This window comes from Aquila chrysaetos, chromosome 5 (assembly GCF_900496995.4).
Source record: "Aquila chrysaetos chrysaetos chromosome 5, bAquChr1.4, whole genome shotgun sequence".
In the NCBI taxonomy this organism is placed as follows: domain Eukaryota; kingdom Metazoa; phylum Chordata; class Aves; order Accipitriformes; family Accipitridae; genus Aquila; species Aquila chrysaetos.
Window position 1 is genome coordinate 63,895,112 of NC_044008.1, and position 23,967 is coordinate 63,919,078.

The following is a 23,967-nucleotide window of genomic DNA, read 5'->3' on the forward strand; positions in this document are numbered from 1 at the left end:
CGTTCTTTCTTAGGTATGCTCATATAAATAGCCACACGGGAGTCTTTTCAGGTACCTGCAACAAGTAAGATGGTCTGAGAGTAATAAAGCTTCAGAGAAGAAGTGAGGCAAGACCCACTAAATTCCCAAGCTACACACATATGGCTGACATGTCAGAAGGAACAGGGACTACACAAATGATAAAAGCTGTTTGCAGCCAACAATAAAAGCTGTCTTCAGATCTTCAACATGAGCCAAACCTTCCTGCCGTCTTTCAATCCAGAAAAAAGCTCTTGCTCAAAGCCACCAGAAAACACCCCTGGCATATCCCAGAAGGTAGGAATACCCTGGAGATATGAGCATTGTCAAGGAGAAGCCAAGCTGCCTCATGTAGAGAAACACTGCTGAAAGAAGTGGGAAGGCAGCCCTGCACACTCTTCCTCAACCCTTTGCTCTGGCCAAGCAGACCTTGAGACAAGACAATAAGAGACAACTGGCTAAGGCTTTTAGGATTTAGATGTCTAAACCAGAACACTAATCAACTAGGTTTTCAGAGACTTGAGCAATATCTTCTGCTGGTAAATGCTCCCACTTCCCCTAGCCAGGGTCTTGCAAGGTCTCCTAAAGCTACACACCCTGATGTCAGATGAGCTATTCATTACATACTCAAGTACTGATTCATGAGAAATTAGCTATGACTTCCCCAGTATCACCTTTATTCTCACACATCTGTAAGCTGAGCTGCTAGTTTTCCATGACAAGGTTGCAAGAGTGACTTACAGCTTTGCACTGTGTGCCACTGCTTTTCATGGAGGCTGTGGCCAGTGGTCAGCTGTGGAGTTTACTGCTCCTGGTGATAATGCCAGGAATAAAGTAGTGAACCTTTGTTTCAGTACATTTTTGCATAATTTTAAAGTCAGCAAAGTCAACTGGGAAGCAAAGGAAGGAAGCTGATAGTGATGAAAGCAGAGCATAGATTGAGTTGCAGTATTTGGGCAGGGGTCCAACAAGAGGGGAAGGAAAGTTTACTGATTATGGCACATTCTTAATGGAGTATTGCTTCCAGCTCCTCACCAATTTTTACACTTCTACAGAGTGTGATAGGATCAGCAATCATGAAATGGGAGAACCTCAACACATAGAATGTCCTTACAAAGATTTCATTCTTCACAATGTCAAAAGCAACTAGTTGCATTACTTTCTGGAGGCCAATTTAATTGTTGTCAATACCAGTTGCAAATTGGCTTTAACATTTTAAATTGATGTTTTCTGTAAACTGCTCTGATTAATGGAAGAAACATTGTGTTTCTGCCTTTCACCTGAACATCTAATGCATTTTACAAACAATAATTGATCTAGCAAGACATATAGAGGCAAACAGGGAGAAGCAAACCTGTTACAGAAATGATTTTACCCTTCCACAGCACCCAGTAGAGCTTTGGGACAGAACAGCTGGTTAGGCAGTGGGCTTAGTTGTTTTTTTCCCCAAGGAAACTCCTGAGCAGCTTAAAACTAAAATACCTTAACTGCAGGCAGAATTGTTTTGATCATAAATTGCCACCATGGTGTCAAATTTGAGTTCTGGAAAATCCCAAATCTGCTGACCTGAACCTCACCCCACTTAATCTCAAAAGTGCATGTAGCCTTGAAGGTGCTGATAGTCAATCCCAGTCAGACACCAAGTTCCCAGAGCATCTAAGCACAGGCTCTCCTGCATGTTTGCTCACAGGCAACCTCTAAAAATCCTACTCAAGTCTACAGTTACACGGGACACACCTCAGTGGTTACAAGTTCAGCACTGCCTAAACAACAGGGTAATCCCTCTCAGCCCTGTTCCTGATTGCACTCCTACATTTCATCATACGACCTCTTCCTGAGCTGATTTTGCTGAGATAATGAGTTAAACCAACTGATGGAAGAATGTGGCAGCAGCAGAGTCAGTGCAGAGGGCAGTGGCCATGGCAGAGGATGTGAGAAGAGGATTGAGACCTCTGCTTCAATGGCAGAAAAGCCATTAGGCTGACTCAACTGCCTGTGAAACTGGAGCTTGAGAGGAAGAATGGGCAAGCCTGGAGATTTAAATCAAGACAGATCAGGGCTCAAATCAAAACCTAGCCAGGAGCATGACTCCCCTTGCCTACTGCATTCTCAAACCCCAGGTGACCTTCTGCCCTCCTATTGCTGGGGCTGAGGCTGAGCTCTGTATTGCCCCCCGCACCCCCCCAGCCCTGTTTCCCAGGTGCTCCTAGAGAACCTGAGCCTGGGAAGCTGGTGAGCGCTGAGAAGGCACGGCTACAACGTCAGCTCAGACACCCAGTGCTCTCCAGGGAAAGGAGTATCTCCCAGTCCTGCCCTTCCTCACAGCACACCAAATTCTCCAGAATACCTGTGCCACATACCTGCTCTAATGGCGCCCTGCTCCTGAGCCTTTCCCAGATCTGGAGGAGAAGGACAGAGCAGAGGGTGAGGGGAACCATCTGACTTAAACATTGTTCCTTCCTGTCACCCACAACACAGACTTTGTAGCGTGAGCAACACAGGACGAGGGCATGAACTGGCCTCCCCCCCTAGGTGTTATGCTCCTAAACTGTTTCCATCTCTGCTTTCGTATGTTTTGAGAACAGTATTTCTTTGCCATTCCCAATCCAGCTGTACAGATTCAGGAACTGGGAAAGCATCCAAATCTATCAGGTTGGACCTCATATACACATTCTCCATCCTCTGTAACTTTTTCTCATTGCTTCTGGTCAGTGTTAAAGTGACTCTCCTACATCCATCAGTCCCAATTCCAGGGACCCCACAAACCCATCAGCCCCAGGATTTGCTCTTAAACCCAGCAACTGTTACAAATATCGAAGCCTGGTTCTGGGAAGGAGGCCAACGTGCTCCCACTCCTTTGTGTGTGGAGCAAGCAGGCGGCACGGGGCACGGGGAGCTGCTGCTGCTGCATGGTGCGATCTGGGGCATCACTCAGCGTGTTGCAGCACATGCCCACAGCCACTCTGTCCCCTGCAACGTGCAGGTCCCTGGCTGGTTATACGCCTGCATTAGACTGCCAGCCTTTCTCCACATTAATGCCTCTTCTCCACCAGAGCACAGTGCCAGAAAAGCCCATTTCAATTAATTTCCACATTCTCCGTGTGTTCTGTTGTATTGTTTTCAGCAGGTTGAGTTTCACTGTGAGGCTTTGTTTCAAAGTAAATCTATATGCTTAATCCTCTCTCCTGCTCACAACTTGCATTACTGTCTCTTAAAAAAAAAAAATGCTGTTACCATAGTAACCTACAGTTTCTAGATATCGCTGTGGATGATAAGCATTGCCATGCCTGGCCTTGTGGCTCTGGGACTGCACTCTGTCGAATGAATGCTAAATTCCACCAAAACACTTTTAGCAGGCACCTGATATTTATCCCGTAGCTCTGGATGTTGCTACTCTGTCATGGCTATGGGGTTCATGCGAATATCAAGACATTATACTTATACATGTGTATATACACACACGCTCCACCTACCCATTTTTTTCCCCACAACAGTCAGACTTTTCTTTCTTTTTTTTTTTAATTTTTCAAATTTGTCACTGGTTAGCTGTTTTGATGCATGAAACCCTGACATCAGTCATGGGAGATATTTGGATGTGAGACACAAGAAACTGTTGAAAATGTTGTTGCTTTTTATTCTCCAGTAAGTTCACTAGTAAATATATTTGCAGTGGGGATATTTTGTTGTCTCATGTGGCTTGTTAGTGGGGCATAGTTTTCCCAAAGGTTCATTTTCACAGATTACCCTAAAACTTTACAGCTCAATAAAACACTCAGGAGACCAGAATAAATCAATAACTAGAGGCAGAAGTAGGTGCAGCCCCAGTCTCACTGAGGGAAAGAGGAGGCTGCGTGGCTCAGAATAGCGCTGGGGATCGCAGGCTGCACTTGTCAGTATTAGTGGGCAGCACATGTTAAACCCTTAAGGCTGCTCACGATTGAATATCCCCACAGCACCAGGTCCTAACCTCTCGCAGCAGCAGAAGAGGGAGGTTGGATGTCCAAAACAGTAAGATGAAGAAAGGATAAGCAAATAAATATTTAACAGTTAAAAAGATTCATTTGGAATCAGGGCAATTAAGCTCATTGCTTTGTAACTCATTCACCTGACTTTCCAAGCCATTCCTTCTCCTGTGTTTCTTGGATTACAAGTACTTTGTGACAAAGTCTTTGCTTTTGAATGCAAGTGTAAAAGCTCTTCCTTGCTGTTAGGATACAGGATTGAAGGAGTCAGGTCTACGCCCATGTGAAAACGCAGGAGGAAGCATCGCTGCACATTCGGAGGACTAGAGCAGACAGTGCAGCACACATCCCCTCTGAGAGGTGCCGACCTGAAGGGAAAGTGGTGGTCCCAGGGCAAAACTGCTCTCTTGGTATCTGGGCAAAGTGCACAAATTACTCAGGGACAGATATTTACAAGGCTTTAGGCATTTATTCTGAAGTCAGGGGAAGATGGTAACCCAAGTACCTTTCAAAGTAAGGCCCTTGCCTCTCTGTGCTCCATTTTCCCATCTGTAAAATGGAGACTGGCAGTGCCACAGAGAGAGGGAGTTAAAGGGCATCAGCTGATCTGATACTAGCGGTGAGTAAATACCTATGATGTGTAACACTGTACAGGCTAACTTAGGTCCTAAAAAAGTGAGGAACCTAGATCCTTCACACCAAAGAAGATAGCAACTAGTGTCCTATCTTAGCTACCCTGCACCAATTCCAGCAGCATCCACCTCTCCCCGCTTCCTGCTGGACTGATCCTCCCTTTTGGAAATGGTATTTTGGTTGCCAGGACACTGAGTAACTGTTACCCTCAAAAATGTTGTGAGACAGAAAAATCTGACATTTTCTGGTGGCTCAGAAAACGTATTAACCCATTTGGGATTTTCCTGGGAGGGAAGGCTCTGGGAAGCATTGGGGCTTACCGTAACAGGGGAGTGCTTGGAGGAAAAAGCAGATGGAGTGGCAGTGAATTGGCTTATCTTCTACAGATCCTAGAGGTTTCAAAGCTGGTCCTGTTTCTTTCTTTTCAAATGTCAGTGAACGGCAACAGGAGTACAGAGAAAAGAAAAACCCTGTTGCTAGAACTCTCTGGGTGTTTTCCAAGTGGTTTCCCTAATTCTTCACCCGCCTGCACCTTAACTAGTTTCTTACAACAGAGCACAGGGGCTGTAAAATGCTACTGTGGGGACAGGGGGATCATTTTACACCTGCTTTGTATTCCCCTGAACAGCTGTAAATGACAACACAAACTGTGAAGCAGCAGGGAATTTGAACGCCTTCGACATACATTTCTACACTGATCCTCAGTAAATTAATTCAAATACTTGCTGGGGATTTTGGGGAGAAGCTAAAGAATTCAATGAATGAATAAAGGAAGCAATTTGAAGCAGAGACCAGCTGGAGACTTGGGGGAAAGGAGAGAGGGGAAAGGGAGAAGGATGGACAGGGAGAAGGCATATGTAACCTGGAGGAAATCTGAGAAGCCGACAGCCCTGGCTCACCCTGGTCTTCAGAAAAGAGCCAGAGCCCATGCTGAGCCCGTAGTCCAGAGAGAGTAGGGCCAAGTGCAGTGATCTCCTCTCCTATGTAATGATTAGGATGGAAGTACTCCCCATGCTGCTCTGCCTATATTTGGCTAGAGACGTTAGCTACAATTTCCATAAAGATTAAAGGCCTCTCCTGCATTTGTTCACATTCAGAACAAGCTCAGAATATGCCTCTGGGTGGAAGGCACTGCTGAAAACAGCACTTTGAATACGTACATCTCTGGAACATCCTGACTCAAATGGCTTATTAAAAGCCTTCCCCAGATATATCAGGCTAATCAGACTGCTAGCCTGTGTTGTTTGCTGCATTCGAAGTGGTAGTCCTGTCAATAAGCTGTTCTTCACACCTGCAGGTACCCCTGTCCCTAGCGCAGGTGAATAGCAGAAGATTTTTCACACTAGAAAATTCTCTCAATTTACCTCTGTGGTCAGCTTTTCACTGGCACACCTGGATCTGGTTTCAGGCCAGCATATTCTGTTGGTGAGGCAATTTGATATTCTGAGAATTAAGAGGCCAAAAGAATATAAAACTAGGCCAGAGTCTTTTCTCCAGCAAGTACAAAAAAAGTCTTGTCATTGGTCTTACAACCTCCTGATCCTGGAGGTAGTCAGAAGCAGCATAATTCCAGGCACAGATTTTACCTACCTGCCTCACACTCAAGCAGGTGACATCTGGGGACCCTTCACCGCTGAAAGCATCACACAGTGGCAGCAAGGACATCCTTGTCATGAACGTATTTAGAGAGATTCTTCTCCCACATAGCTTCCCACATCAGTCTAATGGTCCTGAGCATCCCCTCTCCCACAGGTTGGCAATACTATCAAGGTGAATTGTATGAAAAAGAGCCAGCGTGGAAGAGCAAGAATGAGTCTGACAGAACAAAGGATCAATTCAGACCATGTGCTGTTCTGGAGCATCATAGATTTGTACCAGCTGTGAGTCTGGGACATAAGCCTCCCTGACCCATAAGGATTTACCTAAACCAAGCACGTGGCCCATCATTGTAATAGTACAACATTGATTTACACCAGCCAAAGATCTGTTTCAAATTCTTACTCGGAGTCTTTTGTGGTTTGGTGATGATTTGGCAAACAGTAATGAGATGGCTCCCTGCATGACTGTTAGTCTTGAGCTGGCTACCTCTCTATCACCAAGGCGGTCAGAAAAGTTCCTGCAGGGATTGAATCTTGCAGGTGCTTTGTTTAGCCACATTTTGGGAAAAGCAAACCAGCCCCTTGCATCTGATTTTCAGAAGGCCTTCAAATATCGAAGGACATTATTGGAGGTCATCTGAACTGAGAATCTAGTCTTAATTTTTCCACTAATGCTAATGTCCATCAGCATCACTGTCATAGGAACTGCCCTCATCTTTTCTGACACATCAGTTGACTGTGGACATTGCAGGAGGATGGCCTCTGGCTCAAACTCTGTCTCTTGTGCCAAATGCAGCACCTTCTGGTATGGGAGCATATTGCTGCTTATGTATGATGTTTTCCAAGCCCGCAGGAACTATTGACTTTTCTCCCATCTATCCTCGTCCTTGTCTATGTTTGCTGGCCACCCACTGAACAAATGAATGGCACTGACCTTCACAGCAGATGTCAGGATAGATAACGTGGCCAAGGAGAAAAGATGGGGGAAATGTTGTTAGAGTTTTCCTTCCAACACTCCTAAAGGTGCTACTGTGATAGAGATATTAAAAATGCCAATAGATAGCAAGATGAGATGGATTTCCTGTAATCTCAGATTCATCATATTTTACCTGTTACTCACAATAGCAAACTCTATACTTACAAGAGGTCTGTGTGGGCTGGAGGAACGTTCCTGTCTACATAGAGTGCTGTAGCTCATACTAATTAGGTGGTGCTCAGCTGGAGAGGTATGCTCTGACCCAAGCAATCTGTAGGCACAACTTTCAGCTTTTATTATCTGCAAAGAGCCTACCAACACCAAAACAGCAGCACTGTATAAAAGCAATGAACAGAAATGTCAGTGGAAGTGAGGGTGGGCAGAAGAGGAGCTGAAATGTAACCTGCAATCCCAAAACAGCATGAACTTGGTTCTCAGAGGAAAGCAAAAGTGGCAATAATCTCTGGAAAGATGCTCTTCAGACACTTGGGATGCTCAAGCTTGGCAGAATACCCTGTGGGAAATGTATTCTGCTTCCGATAAATAGCCCTCTCCCACACCACCTGGGGAAGGTGGCCATTGTAAAGTAGTAGGCTGAATCCTTCTTGAAACTGGGTGCCTTGTCTGAAGAACGACAATTGTCTCTATGTCTAGGACAGAGAGACCTACTTCTCTTTTTCCCTTATACAAGCTTTAGTTAGACCTGGGTTCTTCTATCTCAAAGCTCAACAGAGAAGTACAGACTAAACCTAACACCAGGCCCTCCTGTCCCACTGCAGAGCTTAGAGAGTTCTGAAACTGCCTGCTGTGAAGCGCCTGGACAAGTACACTGAGGACTTTGCCTTGGTCTTGAACTCTCCTTCAGGCATCTGCAACAGCTGGAGACAGTGCCCATGGCTTGGCGCACTACCAGAGGAAGATGTATGTTCCCATCCTGTGATCTGCTGCTGTGACCATTTGAGGGCTGCATGAGTGCTTTCAGGAAGGGTAGCAGCTGGCACGTGGGAGATGGACTCCTCTCCGTACTTGCATCAGGAAACAGCAGGCATCACCCAGCAAGTTAAGTGTCGCAGGCATGCCCTCAGCAGCACCAGCACAAGCTGCTTTGTTTGGACTCTACTGCCTCAGACACAGACCACCACAATTTGTCATTGTCACCCACAATCATTTTGTTCACTGACACCAAACAAGCTTAATGGAAAAATGAAGCTATGGCTTATTTAGCAAGACTTAAGGGCACCCTTCTAGTTATAAGTTTGGAAACAAAAGTTCAAAGTAAAACAAATATAAAACTCAATCTCAGCCTGTATGTAACTTCTATAGTCCTTTCTGGTTGCTTAACCTCTCATACTCTGGAGTTCTGAGACAAACCACAGCCAGCAGACCTGATGCTTTTCAGATCCCGCTGCAAAACCCTACAGCTGTGGTCTTCTCAAGCCAATTTGCAGCACCAGTGAGCAGTGCTTTGTCTGGATTCTGCTATTACATATTACTGCTTCTATTTTTTCCCCCAGTCATCCTCCATTCCCCTCTTTTTATTTTTTTTCTTCCCCTCCTCCCCAAAAAGCAAGTATTGATGGTGATCCCTCTCCTACTTCCATACTGGGGCTTACCAGCTTTTTTCTAGTTTAATGTGCTATAACCAATTCTTGTTTTCCAACTTTTACTTCCCTCCCAACCTAAAAGATTTTAGCATTCACTTATACAATTTCCTGATTACCACAATAATCTGAAGATTATCTGAGTAATAGAATATAGTTACAATGGAGCATTGCCCTATACTGCAAATGAAATAGTATAAAAAAACATTAACTATATATCTGTTTTATGAGCTCATGATCTTTTGTAAGTGATTAGCTTTCTGTCTCTCATGATATATGAGGACATGTTAATAACGGACACAACTGAGCCAGGAACAAGTTCTTTTGGGTAAGCTACAAGAGCAAGTTTTCCCTTCCCAGCTTTGGCAAGGGCTCAGTGTGACATTCCATCCAACTGGCTGCCCCGAGGCAGAAGTGATCAATTACCCCTACAGCTGCCAATGGCTGTGGAAGGGCTGTGCTGGAAGTAAAATCCTTTCCTTTGTAGCTGGGTTTGTGGATATCTTCTTTTAGTGGACTCCTGTTGCCTGTGGCTTGCCTGTTTCAGCCCTGACTGAACTGTAATGGCTTTTCTCCTTCACATGATATGGGCAAACATACAGACAAGCAGAGTCTGAAAGAACAGACTGTCATCTTTAACATCATGCCTTTTCCTTCCCAGCCATTTTGCCTTGCTCATCTCATGTCCCAGTCCTCAGGAAGGACCAAGTAGATTCCTCACTGGGTGCTGTCACTTTGTAGCATGACCATTTGCACTAGCACCCCACTCACGATACCTGTGCTCTGGTCCTTGCATCCTTGTGTGCCTCCATTAATGTAGTAGTATGTCTTAAAAATGTCCATTGGAGCGATCAGCTACTGACAGACACCAGAGAAGAAAACTGCAATTTGCAATTCCCCTCCCAAACCTTCCCATTTGCCTTTTCTCAGACTTGACAGTGCCTAAACATGACACCTAATTCAGAGTTCCAGTACCCAGCTGCTCTTTTCTGCTGCAAGCAAAGAATTTCTTCTGCATCTTCATTCAGGATTTGCCTGCCCTAACTGTCCAATGTGAGCGAACAGGAAGACACAGGGTGTATTCAGAAAGGGATTCATCTCTTTGTAAGGTTTATGTCAGAGTTGTTCTCTGACGGTGCCTATGCCTATTCACTGGCCATAAACCCTTATTTCTTGTGTTTCTATCCTGGAGCAGAATCATATATGCTCTCAAGAGCCAGTCCCAAGCCCTAGATATGCAAAAGCACCTTCCTTTTCCAGACAACTCACCTCATGTACTGTTCTCTGGCCCAACATTTTATTTCACAAGTATAACTCTCTGGCATACAAAATGACAGGGTTCACTGTAGGCCTCTGAGCAAAAATTGGAGAGCAAAGAAATCCTTCTTAGTTCTCAGGGAAATTATTCTGTTCCCAGCAGCAGGGGAGGCTTCCAGAGAACACGGTCACCTGGTCCTGTCTCCATAGGGTGATGCACATTGCAGCAAAACCCTCCTAATAGTCACCATGAGGCAACGGAAACCAAAGAGTCACTGCCCTCAGTCATGGGCCCTTTCTACAAAGAGCCGAGCACATCGAGCCCTGCAGGTTGTGGAGCAGTCTGAGCTCCTGCTAGCTTCTTTCAGAAGCTTCCCCAGCAGGGACCATTAGCAAAACCTCCTCTGATCGCCAGGTGACGCAGGTCAGGAAATGCCACCCAGAAGCTGAATAGCTTGTGACTGAATGAGGGCACATCTTTGAGGCATACATCCAGTGCAACTGAGAGATGGCAAGTGATGGCAAGTCTACCACATCCCACTTAACAAAGGTGGTCAGCAACCATCAAGACATTGTTTTGACAGTTATCAATATATGAAGCATCAAATAAATCAGAACAATATTTTTACCTAAGAGGCTGGCATCCTTGTGCCATTGGGGGAATCAGGGCAAAAAGCAGTCGAATTATTGGACCAAATTCACCCAGCCAGCAGAAGCCGGAAAAAAAATTATGTGTCCCAATTCCCAGCCCAATGCTTCTGGAGGACCTTAGGCCAGTGTCTTTAAGCTCCTGGGATACCGTCTAGGTTACCTTCCACACTTTCCTCTCAGCACATGCTTATAGCTCACCTGAATGAATAAGGTGGCCCCAATTATGTGGATTTCTTTCTTCTCAGCTGCTGTGTGCAGAGAGACCGATTATGCTTCATAGCATATGTGTTTTGTTGGAAATACACAATATTCTAAGCTTAATGCAAGCATTTTGGTATAAGCTGAATTTATACCTCACTGATTCTGAATTTTTAAAATGCCTAGAGAGAACAGCCACTCTGTTCAGCAAAAACCTTAAAGAATCATCACCACTGACCCTTGCACTTGTCTGCTCTCTCTGATTGCCTTTAAAAGCCATTTATTATCCTAATTTCAGGTTTACAAAAGCCGCTATTGTAAAGCGTGATGTTCTGCTGACTTCTAACATACCACTGGTAGAACCACCTCTGAAGAGAGAGAGCAGGAAAGCAGCACTTACCTGGGTTACTTTTGGAGGTGCGCACAGGGGTGTAATGGTTTTTGGAAGATGTCCTGACTGGGGTGTTTTCTTTGGGGGAGGTATCTATGGCCGAGATAGTCTCTCTTTCACAGTGTGCTATTGGGATTGGTCCCTGCTGCCTTAAGATGTCAGCCAGAGCCCTGGGGAGAGAGAAATAGGGGAAAAAATGTATTTTCACACAGTAGCTAGAATGGCATTCAGTATTTTCACTTCCACAGTCACTGTGCAAAACCAGTTGTAGTTGGATTTCTACCATAAACAGAAAAAAAAAGCAACAATAACAAAAAAAAAAAATATGGCTTAAAAGCTGTTTCTTTTTTTGTGTCTGCTGCGTGTATTTACAGGCTTGCCTGGCTATTGTTTAGTTTTTCATATGCTTCTACTAATTCACTTCACCCCAGGGTTATGTTATCTCTCCATCATTTTCCTTGCTGTCAGTGACAGTGCAGATGAACTGTTCTCCATAGCATAAAGCACTGCCTTCATAAAGAGTCAGCACTGAACATGCCAGAGCCCTAAGACTCAGACACTGTGATCTTCTAAAGGTTACAGCAAAACTGCCCTGCCCAACCAACCCAAACTTCTTTAAGATTGAATCAGATTAGGAGTCTAGTCCCCACATTCCTTAAATCCTTGTTTTTTCTGCAAGAAGCTCAGTACATGGAAGTGGTGGCAGTGGGTTTCTTAAAGGAGAACCAGCAGTCCAGAAGAAAAGGATTAAACAATTTTCGTGGGTTAATGTCAACACAGCCATTAGCCTACCTTTAGCTTTTTGTCCATTAGGGATTTCTTTAATGGTACTGAGGTCTCTCTGCTATTCCCCAAGAAAAAGAAATGTTACACAGTTCAGTTGCCTCCAATGTTTTCCCCTTGGATGAGTGGATACTCAAAGATTTTTTTCCTCTGTGAATATCATGGACACAGTGGAACAATTATAGCGTGAAATGCACTGATTTTCTTAGTGCAGCCACAAGCTATCTCTTGAGCCATAGGAGAAGGAGGAAGGGGGTGGCTTGTGTGGATTATAAGGGACAGTGGCATTTTAAAGATGATAGAGTTTGAAAGGATCTTTTCTCTTGGCAGAGGGAATATGCCTAATGTCATCTCGGGTACCAAGAAAGAAGTAAGGAGGAGAAATTCCTTCATTGCATATTGATGAGAATGATGCTGGTGTTGCTTATATCTACTAGCATTCCTTAAATGCCATATTTCTGGTCTTTCATATCAGAAATAGTTTGGGACCTGAGTCCATTCCATTTTCCAAATCATTTCCTCTACAGACTGCTATCCTTGTGCATAATTAATTGCAATACTACTGTGCTCTGCAAAAGAAAGTCTTGGAAGATCTCAGTTTCCAGAAGAGGATTGATTACATTAGTTCACAACCACCCTGTACACACTAAGAATATTATTTTAAACTTTATTTGATTATTTATTGTTTGTAGAGAGAGCAGGCATAGAGGCTATAACCAATCAGATGATATGTATATGTGCACACATACTGATACATATGGAGTGAAGGGGTTGTCACATGCAGGGACATGAGAGCACAGATATTTTTTTTGTGCTAAGACAGGCTCAGGGAGAGGTGAAGGTAGCAGTGATAAGAGGTAGATACTTAGGCCTGTCCCAAGTCAGGGGTCCTTTTGTTTGCTCCTATGGTTATTCCTCACTGAGGAAGAGGAACTGGTATTTGAAGTTCTCCAAAAGAAGCTGAATTCCCATTGATTGACACAGATCTGTGGGTGCTCGCCATCTTTTACAATCACACCTGAGGTATCTCAGACTGGTCACCAACTTACAGGACGTGTTTGAAATTTTGTCCCCTTGCCCAGGGTTGTACAGAACGTGAGTGGCAGAACAAGGACTTAAGCTGGGGTCTGAGTTCCCTGCCCTATGCGATACTGCATGGTTCCCTCCTGAGGAGAGGATTCATTCAACCACCAGTAATCCTGATGGGTTTTCTAGGCAAATACCTCCCCACTGCATTACAGACCTTGCTGATTGGCGAGGATGTAGGAAGCTAATGAGATCTGTCTATTTGGCACCAGCATCCAGTACATCCTGTTGGAGACAACACATTTTCTAAAGACAACAGGTTGGCAGAACTGAGCCCTTAGTACATATCTCCAAGATATATTAAGCATCAGATGACCATTTAACAGTATCTGCAGTACAGAAATGCTAAGAGTCATTTTTCAATCACAGAGATTGTATTAGGACCATTATTTACTAGCCCATAGTGGCTTGGGCTCATTTTGAACACTTGTCGAAGACACTCTTAGTGTCAAGAGTGCAATCACTCATAGTACAGAGGAAGATGACAGCGTGGATAACACTAAAACACTATACACCACTTAGCTTAATATAATAGAGCCAGATGGGCAGGAAAGGTCAGGTCAGGGACTGGTGTACACTCAGAAGGGGCTGTGTAGGGTGAGGCACAGAGAAGCCTACAAGAAACTCAAAGATGAGGAAGTGGAGCTGGAGGTACTGGTGGGATGGAAATGGAAGAGTACAAACCAGTTCTCCCCAAAGCTGAGTTTGCTTAACATGACAAAGAGGCTAAGAGAGGACCTACATCCCACTAATGGGGAGATGCAAAGGAGACAGAACAAGCCTGTTCTTGGAGGTGTAAGGCAAAGAAGACAAGAGGCAATTAGCACATGTTGCAATAAGGGCAATTCCACTTGGTTATAAAAGAAAAAATAGTCACAGTGGGATAGCAGAACACTGAAACAGGGACCCAGAGAGGCTGAGGGATCTCCATCCTTAAAGGTCTTCAAATTCAGCTGGATAAGGCCCCGAACAACCTCCTCTACCATTGAAGTTGGCCTTGCTTTAAGCAGATGTCAGGACAAGGGACCTCCAGAGGTCCCTTCCAACTTAAATTCTGCTACGATTCTGAGTCTAGGACCACCTTACACTTCAGGTCCACTTGTTTCTCCTGATACTGTTGTCCGTCCTTCTACTATTATTACTTCTGAATGGGGTTTGATACAGTCCTAAGAACACAGCTTCCCTACCTCCTGGATGGACAGTTTACCTGCATTCACTAAAAATAATTGAGGCAATTAAAGTGAATATACTCAGGAACAATTGGAGCTGGTGAGAAGTGCCTCATCCTCTCAGTCATTATCCACCTGAAAGCTGAACCCTGATCCTGCTGCCCTCCATGACAAAACCATGTCTCCAGGATAATGTTTCAGTTTGTGAACAGTTTCTCAAAAAACTGCTTGGCTGTTCCTTGGTTACAGCCAGGACCTGAAATCACTGATCCTTACCACAAACAAAAATACAACTCAGGTGGTAAGAACAAATTTAATCCCTTCTTTGGTTTTCATCCTGAAGGAATAGTAATAAGACCTACTCTCTGGGTTAGTTGTTGGTCACAACATAACAAGGAAATAACTTCTAGTTGGGTCCCAGCCACATGGAAAGGAGGAGACTGTTACTCTCAAACAAACTGAAGAAATCACAGGTGACAGTCAGGAAAGTGATGTCTGCTGTGTCAGACTATACATGAGATAAATTGAATGTGACTATCAAAAGCAGACCTAGCTCATAAGTGTATGGGACTAAAACAATGAGTTCAGCGATACTGAAGGTGTAATCTTCTTATGCCCTAAACACACCAAACTGTGTGTCCTGAGTGCTCACTCTTTGCCCTCTTCTTTAATGTCTACAGAGAGAAAAAAGACTGTTCAGCACCAGCAGAATGAAACTTTATAGGTGGAGGAGAAAGTCAAACTTGGATCAAACTGGTTAGTTCCTTGCCAATTCAATCACATTGTTGTGTGTGATCCGGTTTATTTCCATAAAGCACAGAGGGCTGAATCTCACACTGGTAGAAGGTCAGTCACACTTAACTGAGGAAGGATTTGGTTGGTATAAGTCTCTTGGGTACAGCTGTCTAATCGTCCACTGCAAAAGCTTCCATAACAATAGAGTAATAGAGTCACTTGAAATATCTGGGTCTTGTGTGTGCAGCCATTTGGCTACAATTAGTCCCACTGATGACAACAGCATCCTAATCACCTGCACAAGGATATGAGACACTTCAGAAGTCTTTCTATGATGACACATCTCTTATCTCAGGAAAACAAACCTCACCCACTGGAACATGGTACCTGTGGCAGCTGATGGAGTAGCCAGAGTTGCATAACTGTACAATCATATCCTGAGATAATGATTTATGACAGCTTTTTCATTAACGTCATTTATGTGAGAACACTAAAGCTTCTTTCCACACAAACCCAGAATAGACATAGTGACATCAGGGATGTTCCAGACCAGCACTGGACTAGCAGCATGGGAGAAAAACCTACTGATGTCTTGCATGGCAGGACATCCCAAGGCAGAGCAGGTCAGGTCCTGCTCCCAGATATGTCAGAAGGGCAGGCACTCATGCAACTCTGGACTAAGTGAGTACTTTGGGAAGAAACACAGTGGGATGAACACAGGGACCCTAATGCAAAGAAGAAGTTGTGGCCATTTTCAAAAGGAAAGAAAAAAAAAAAAGGTCTTGTTGGAAATACAAAGGGCCAAAAGGGATGGGTGTAAGCAGTAGGATAGCAAGGTTAGGCATCAGCTGGGGCCCTGATGTTGAAAGATAAAATCAACAGACTTTGCTAAAGAGAAAAGAGAGTGTGAAGGCAAGGCAAACTGGGAAAAAGGCAATGGCAGGGAGTGACAGAAAACCAAAACAGAACAAGGAGAAAGTGAGCAGAGTAGTATAAAATGGAGGAAACAGGCAGGAACAAACCGCAGTGAAGACCAGGCAGGGAGTGAAGTCCAGCAGATATGTGGAGGGAATTCATCTCTCAGTCCTAGCATGGATATGTGGGAGGGGAGAGAGGAGCTTCTTTGTACAGTAGGGAAGTAAATCATCAGTAATGATTTTTCAGGCTCAAGGGAGCTGATCCTTCCTCTCTATGTAGTACTAGTGAGACATATCTGGAGTGCTGAGTCCAGTGCTGGGCTCCTCATGCACATCATGGAGTGGGTCCAATGAAGGGTCACAAAAGAGCTTAAGGGCTTAGAGCATCTCATATATGGGGGAGAGGATGAGACAGCTGGGACTGTTCAGCCTAGAGAACAAAAAGCTCAGGGGGATCTTATCAATGTGTATCAATAACTGATAGGAGGGTCTAAAGCAGATGGAGCCAGGTCCTTCTCAGTGGTGTCCAGTGACAGGATAAGAGGCAATGGCACAAACTGAAATACAAGAAATGCCACTTAAGCACAAGAAGAAACTCTTTTACACTGAGAGTGTTTGAACACTGAAACAGTGTCCCAGCAGGTCACAGAGTCTCTCTCCTTGGTGATATTTAAAACACAACTGGCCACAGTCCTGGGCAACCTGCTCTAGCTGACCCTGCTTGAAGTCTGGACTAGCTGATCTCCAGAGGTGCCTCCAACCTCAGCAATTCTGTGATTCTGTAGAGTTTGTGTAGTCAAACCAGATTGTCACACTGGAGGGTCAGCCTCAAGCACCATAAAGAAATGGGCTCAAAACACAGCAGAGAGAACCGCCACTAGGGAGCTGATCCTGATCCTTCTAGACCCAGACTAAAGAAATTACCCCAGTGGGGTTTCTTCAGGCTAGGCAATGTCATTGACAGTAGCCTCAGGATGAGAGAGGTCCAGGTCCATTTTTTGTAAATGGCTCTTTCTACAATAACTTTCTCACTGTGAAACACTCCCATCTTCCACAGCCACTATCAGTGCCTCAGCTTCCTGACCTCAGCAATTCCAGCATGGTGATTTTCTTGTCTTCTGCACCCATAGGGAGAAATTCCTTGCTCTTAAGTGCTCTGTGGACTGAAAGACTGTGCTGGTTTTGGCTGGGACAGAGCTAATTTTCTTCATAGTAGCTAGTATGGGGCTATGTTTTGGATCTGTTCTGAAAACAGTGTTGATAATGCCGAGATGTTTTCATTACTGCTGAGCAGTGCTTACACAGAGTCAAGGCCTTTTATGCTTCTTACCCCACCCCACCAGCGAGCAGGCTGGAGGGCACAAGAAGTTGGGAGGGGACACAGCTGGGACAGCTGACCCCAACTGACCCAAGGGATATTCCAGACCATATGACGTCATGCTCAGCATATAAAGCTGGGGGAAGGAGAAGGAAGGGGAGGACATTCAGAGTTATGGTGTTTTGTCTTCCCAAGTAGCCATTATGTGTGATGGAGCCCTGCTTTCCTGGAGATGGCTGAACACCTGCCTGCCCATGGGAAGTGGTGAATGAATTCCTGGGTTTGCTTTGCTTGAGTGCACGGCTTTTGCTTTACCTATTAAACTGTCTTTATCTCAGCCCACGAGTTTTCTCATTTTTACCCTTCCCATTCCCTCCCCCATCCCATGGTGAGGGAAGTGAGTGAGCAGCTGCTTAGTTGCCGGCTGGGGTTAAACCACGACAAAGAGGAAGGTTTTTCTTGATATCACTGAGAAAGCTTGAGGCAGGGCTGGGACCAGAGCCCACAGTTTCCATGTCTAGTGCCCCCTTCACTGGCCAAGGAAGCTCCATCTGAATAAATGCATCCCAAGTATCCCTGGCTATTTGTCAGGTTTTTTTCAGGACCTATCTGTGGAAATGCAGAACTCATGTCAGTGCTCCCACAGCTGGCAAGGACTTTATGGACTGTATTTGATTAGGGTATCTCCAGTCCACACAGGACCCTCTAATCTTGGGCTGGAGACAAAAATATACAGATCCTGGGGAGACAGGGAGAAGCAAAGAGCTGAAGCAGAGAGGAATGTCTGGTTTAAGAAGCAAGTTTGCAACACATTGGCATTTGCCTCTGCAATGAGCTCTGAGACACATCTGATGGTGTAATAGGAGAGAGTACAGTGCAGAAGAAACATTCACCTGCAGAGGCTGGAGAGACCTTGTAGCCAGAGAGAACGTGAAGTTGAAGGAGCTATGAAGGACCAGCTCTCTTTAGCACACCCTGCCCAAGCCAAGAAACTTAACCTGCTGTCTTAATTACCAATGAGGTAACAGGAGGTTGGAGGAGTGCTGTCCTTCACCACAGTCTTTTTTGAAAGTAGTGTCCTGTTTTCCCAATATACACTGATTTTCAACACTAATTGCTAGTATGAGTGTGGGCATAGGTATCCCTTCTACTGAAGACAAGGGGACCTTTGGTGACAGCTCCAACAGACCAGGATACGGCCTGTGGGAAATAAGATTGGAGTAGAGAGGTCTGCGGATGCTGGATAGGAAAAGGCGATGGGAAGAGCTGACTATTTCCAGTAGTGCAGGTTGTACACATGCAAAACTTCACTCAGTTGCCTTCTGAAAATCCCCTCTCTTGGAGTCTTCAGGTATAGGGTGTTAGAAAACAGAATTGCCTGTTCCAAGTCCCTATAAATTTGGGGAAGAATGGAAAAAGAATGACCAAATGGATCTGGCAGAGCACAATAAAAAGAGCAGTGTCTGACTGAGCTAAAAGCCTGCTAAAAGCATAGCTGTGATGGAGTTTGTGGCAGAACTCCAATCGTCTTCAGCACAGCCAGGATTTCACTACAAGTTCTTAAAAAAAGAGTGAGGTTAAAGACTCCCCTATGCTCTCTTACTAACCTGGAAAGAAAGAGGCAGTTAGTCTGAGAGAGGCAATTTATCCAGCCATGGAGCCAGCTCACCTGGAAGGGACAGGTCTCTCCAAGGGAGACGGATTTCAGTCACCGGCAAGTCACGCAGAGCACAGCCGTGCATTATTCATGGTTTGGTTTGGCACCTGTCCCCAGACCTGCTGCGCGCCTTGTGAAGTTTCAAACACTGACCACACAGAGCCACATGCAGCCCTTGACCGAGCTGGGTCTGGGCTATCCTATAAGAGGGGCTCCCACACTGCAGTTTCTGCCAGCTGCATGCTGCTTGCCTGTCTTATTCCCCCACACTAGCTGTGAAACAGCAGGCAGGAAGGCAACCGTACACTGCCTTTCATCAGCTCTCCCCATCTCTGCTGCCTCCTTGGCATCACCCCCAGGGCACGTGTCTGGCCACACTTTCTGACTGTGCTCTGATCTTACTACCAGAACAATGGGGCTTTAATTGATTACACAAACACCACTGCAAACTGATACACGGAGGGAAACATGGGGATGCTGCTGCCAGCAAACCCCTCTGGGAGGCAGCTTCCTTTGCGTGGAAGCGACTATGCCAAAGTAGATCTTGTTACTGAAAGCACAGGGGCTCGGCAGTGTGCGAGAGATGCACCAGTGCCAGGTCAGCAAAAGGTAACTGGTCTCTGCAGCTGCCACAAACAAAAGCAGCTGGTGCTTCAGAGCAGGGTTTCTGGGGAGGAACACTAGAAATGGTTTTTCACAGTAACCTGAGCAGGCATGTGGTGGACGCTTGTGTGTGTGTGTGTGCGCACACGCGCACACGTGTACAAGAATAGGTGAATGCACCCATGGAGTTAAGAAGAGAAAAAGACTAAGCATTAGGACACCGTTCCAAGAATGAAGTACTTACGCACCTGCACCCAGCATAAGTGAGGAAATACTGTTTCTAAAAAATAAAAACTACAAAGAAGTGTCAGATGTTTTCAGAAAAATCTTTGTGTCAAATATAAGAATTATTTGTGAAGCTCCTGGAATTCAGTCTGGCTTTAATGACAAATTTCACTGAAAGCTTAATTATGGACATACTAAGGACCATATCCTTATCCTAGATTATGACAGCAGAATGAGGCTGGCAGTTTTCCTGACTCACTCTTCTTGGTGAACTCAAAACTAACACATAGGTGACATAATTACATTATAGATAACACACACATTATATGAATGCATGCATGTGGAAAATACATTTCAGGTGAAATGGAAGTAGTATAGGCATTACACTGACAAATCAACACAAAAACAACTGTCACTGTGAGCTCATCATCTCTCCTGTCTTTAAAATGTGAGGTGGAATCAGCAACTGGAAAGTAAAGCTCTTGTCTTTGGGACAGGTTCTTTAGACTGTATATCAAGAGTAGTAACTACCAGCAGTGCTTAGACTGCACATCTTACAGAAGTACTTTACACATCTGACACTAATACACAAATTGAATGAGTCTCCTACTATTGCTGTGATGTGGGCAAGGAATTTACTACAATCACTAAACTCACAACGGGTAATGCTAGTTCCTTTGAATAGCGATACAGCAGGTCCAAAGAGAAAGAAACTGTTATGCAAAGATTTTGTAATTAAAAAGTTAAAACAAATCTTCCCAACTGACGTTTCTTCGCAGAGAGCTGTTACACTGAGCAGCAAGTGGCCAGAGCAGCAAGGGTCAAGATCTACCTCTAAACCATTAAGAGGCTATTTAGGGACAGCGAGTGGCACGAAGGAGTTGGTGCCTCCCGGAGTCGTGTCCCCCAGCATCACCGAGGGCGCAGCGCTCACCGCAAGCCAGAGAGCGGCTGCCACCTGCTGTACTGCCGGCACTGTTCCTCAAAGCATACACCTTCCCCCGCCCGGCTACATCCCCCTCACCAGCCCCGCTACATCCCCCTTCGCTTGAGAGCGCTTGAGTCTCCAAAGGGAGACTGACAGAGCCGCACCCAGAAAAGAAAGGAGGGGTGCTGGGGAGAACTAGAAGCAGTGGTGTCGTGCAGATAAGGAGCTAAGCGCTGGTAGTGATCAGGGAAAGAAGATAAAATAAAAAGAGCAGGTCTTGCTAGGTATTTCACAGGCATGAAATTCTGCAGGAATTATGCTAAGAGCTCAGCTGGTACAGTGTCCTGGTTTTAGCTGGAAGAGAGTTAATTTTCTTCCTAGTAGCTGGTATAGTGCTGTGTTTTGGGTTCAGTATGAGAAGAATGTTGGTAACACACTGATGTTTTCAGTTGTTGCTAAGTAGTGTTTATACCAAGTCAAGGATTTCTCAGCTTCTCATGCCCAGCCAGCAAGAAGGCTGGAGGAGCACAAGAAGCTGGGAGGGGACACAGCCAGGGCAGCTGACCTCAACTGGCCAAAGGGGTATTCCATACCATGTGACGTCATGTCTAGTATATAAACTGGAGGAAGTTGGCCTTGGGGGGGGATCGCTGCTGGGGAACTAACTGGGCATTGGTCAGCGGGTGGTGAGAAATTGCATTGTCCATCACTTCTTTTGTATATTCCAATTCTTCTATTATTATTATTATTATTATTGTCATTTTATTATTGTTATTATTATCATTATTAGTTTCTTCCTTTCTGTCCTATTAAACTCTTCTTATCTCAACCCATGAGTTTTACTTATTTTTTTTCTGATTCCCCTATCCCACTGGGTGGGAGGGGAGTAAGAGAGCAGCTGCACGGTGCTTAGTTGCTGGCTGGGGTTAAACCACGACATACAGTTTGTTAGTCTGTTATTGTTTGTGCTTGGGTATCTGCATGCACAAAGCCAGTAACAGCACTTTGGTGGATATGCAGCACTTTTTGAAAAACACATGAGTGCACACAGAAGAAGTTTCTTGCACAAGGTATCTATTGTGCACCAAATCCTATGTTGTAAGCACAATTAAGGGACTTTAAACTTATTGAAGAAAACTGTATTTTCTCTGAAGAGCCCTACTATTGCAACAAAGGAGGTTGGGGCAAGAGCTGAACTACAGCAAAATATTTATTGCGAAAGAATTCCAGGCTTATCTGCCTGGATAATGAGACATTTGAGACCTCCATGCAATACAGCGCACACAGATCTAAGGAAATACAGATTGCCCATGTGAGTAGGGCAAAGACAAGTAAAAAAGTACCATGATCTCATTTTCCTGATAAGGTTCAGATCTTCTTATGTGAAACAGGAGTTTTAAAAGACGTCTGATCTCCAAAGGCACACAGATCAACTGTTAGTTAAGGATATAAGAGATTACAAAACTAAAAGAAATAGAAGTTCTGAGCTAGACTGGATTCCCTTGACACCTTATGATGGAGGGTTACTAATAGAAAAAGTTAATTAGGAAGCAGAAAAATATCAAATAAATGGGAATTAGAGACATTGAAATGATTCAGTGAAGGCAGCATGGTTTCTGAGTGTAGCCTCTCTTACTGGGAGAAGTTCAGAGAGTAAGGAGAAGACTCAGAAGCAGCCAGTGGAAGTCTGTCGCCAGGCAGCCTCTGTGCTGTTACCAAAGCCAGTCTCTTTATAAAATAGATTCAGAGAGGAAAGCATGGCAAAAAAATCAGCTACCAAACTGCAAACAGTGACCAGAGCTTCCAACTGAAGCTTCCCCAGTACATGTAAGTGAAGCAAAAGGAAAAATATTTTGTACAGGTACATGCATACAAATACACATCCTGCCTTGATTTGGCTGGCTGGAAATGGGCAATTCATCAATGCAAACAGGGCAAGATTCAGGTCTTCTCACCGCATGGGAGTTACGCCAACTACACTAAGGTGCAGTACTGGTTTGAAACAGAAGAACTAGTCATGAGTAACTTCTCTGAGGCCAGAAGATTGTGCCTTTTTCTGTTTTACCTTAATCAAGCCTCACACATGCTTGTGGACCTACATTCTGTGCCTATGAGAGGGACAGGGCACTTTAGAGAAGAGACTCAGAAACCATCAGGAATAAACAATACAAAGCAGGGCAAAGAGCAGATGAAAGGGACATGAGTGTGTCAGACAAATGAGACAGAGTGGAGTAAACCAAGCAGAGCATAAAACAAATCAGTGGAAAGAGGAAGCAAGCAGTGACAGCATCCAAGAAAGAAAATCTTCTGTATAGTCCCTATGGCCAGGTGTGTGTTTGTAGCACTCTCTCCCTGCCCTGAGGAGGCATGAAGTTTGATTGCTTGGCTCAAGCAACACACACCAGCAGAGAGCAGAACTGAATGAGCCAGCTGTGATCACAATTTGAAAAACTAGAGTCTAGAGATAGGTAGTTTTCACAAGCTCCACCATTAGCAAAGAGGGCTGAAACTAGCTACCCTCCAGTGACCCCTCTAGCAACCATAGGGCCCAAGAGCTGTGGTGAGATGCAGCCTGCAGGAAGAGAAAACCTCCTGTATTTCAAGTTAGCATCATGCAAAACTGCATGCAGCCTTCCGGGAACTGTGAACAAACAGATCCATTGCCTCTGTTTCCTGTTGAAATTCAGAGCTACAGAGTAAAAATGGCACAAAATTGATCAATTTAACTGTTGTCTCTACATGGGAAAAGGATGTTCATTTATAAAAACAGTCACTGTTATTATTCACAGAGCAGACGATGCAAAGGCAGAGACCAAAGAAAAGAGTAGCACAAATATCTTTCCTCTTTGTAGCAACAAAGATGCCCTAGGAGTAGGGTAATGTGAAGCACTCTGAGCAGAAGGTGCTTGTTTCCCTTCTTTTCAAAAGCCAAAACACTCATCGGACACAGTCCATGCAAGGACAGATACACAAGACAGCCCTTTAGCAGGATACAGAGCTAGTTTGCTGGGAAAAATCCCAGTGCTGCTTCTCAGCAGCTGCGTGAGAACAGCTGAGCTTCCACCCCTGCCCCAGGGCCGTCACTACCACTGCCTCCCTGCAGGTTGCAAGTAAGGGCTTCGGCTGCCCATGCCGCAAGCAGTTGGTAACACTTCAAACCCTAGCTCCAAACTATAAACAGTTTCCAATTTGTGCCTTCCTAACTCAGCAGAGAGTGCAATGGTTACTGTTGCTGAGGGCTAAACAGGGGTCATAGGGTGA

At 44.8% G+C, this 23,967-nt stretch overlaps 1 protein-coding gene across 4 annotated transcripts in view; it reads right to left on the reverse strand.

Moving 5' to 3' along the window:
- SHISA6 (shisa family member 6) overlaps window positions 1-23,967 on the reverse strand; it is a 265,285-nt gene that overhangs the window by 236,881 nt on the left and 4,437 nt on the right. For all 4 annotated transcript variants that reach the window (XR_003923587.1, XM_030015680.1, XM_030015679.1 and 1 more), the window contains exon 2: window positions 11,295-11,455. Coding sequence is in view for 3 of the 4 variants with exons in the window: in XM_030015680.1 (XP_029871540.1) it covers window positions 11,295-11,455 (161 nt within the window). In the remaining variant the exon portion in view is untranslated. The remainder of the gene's footprint in view (window positions 1-11,294; window positions 11,456-23,967) is intronic.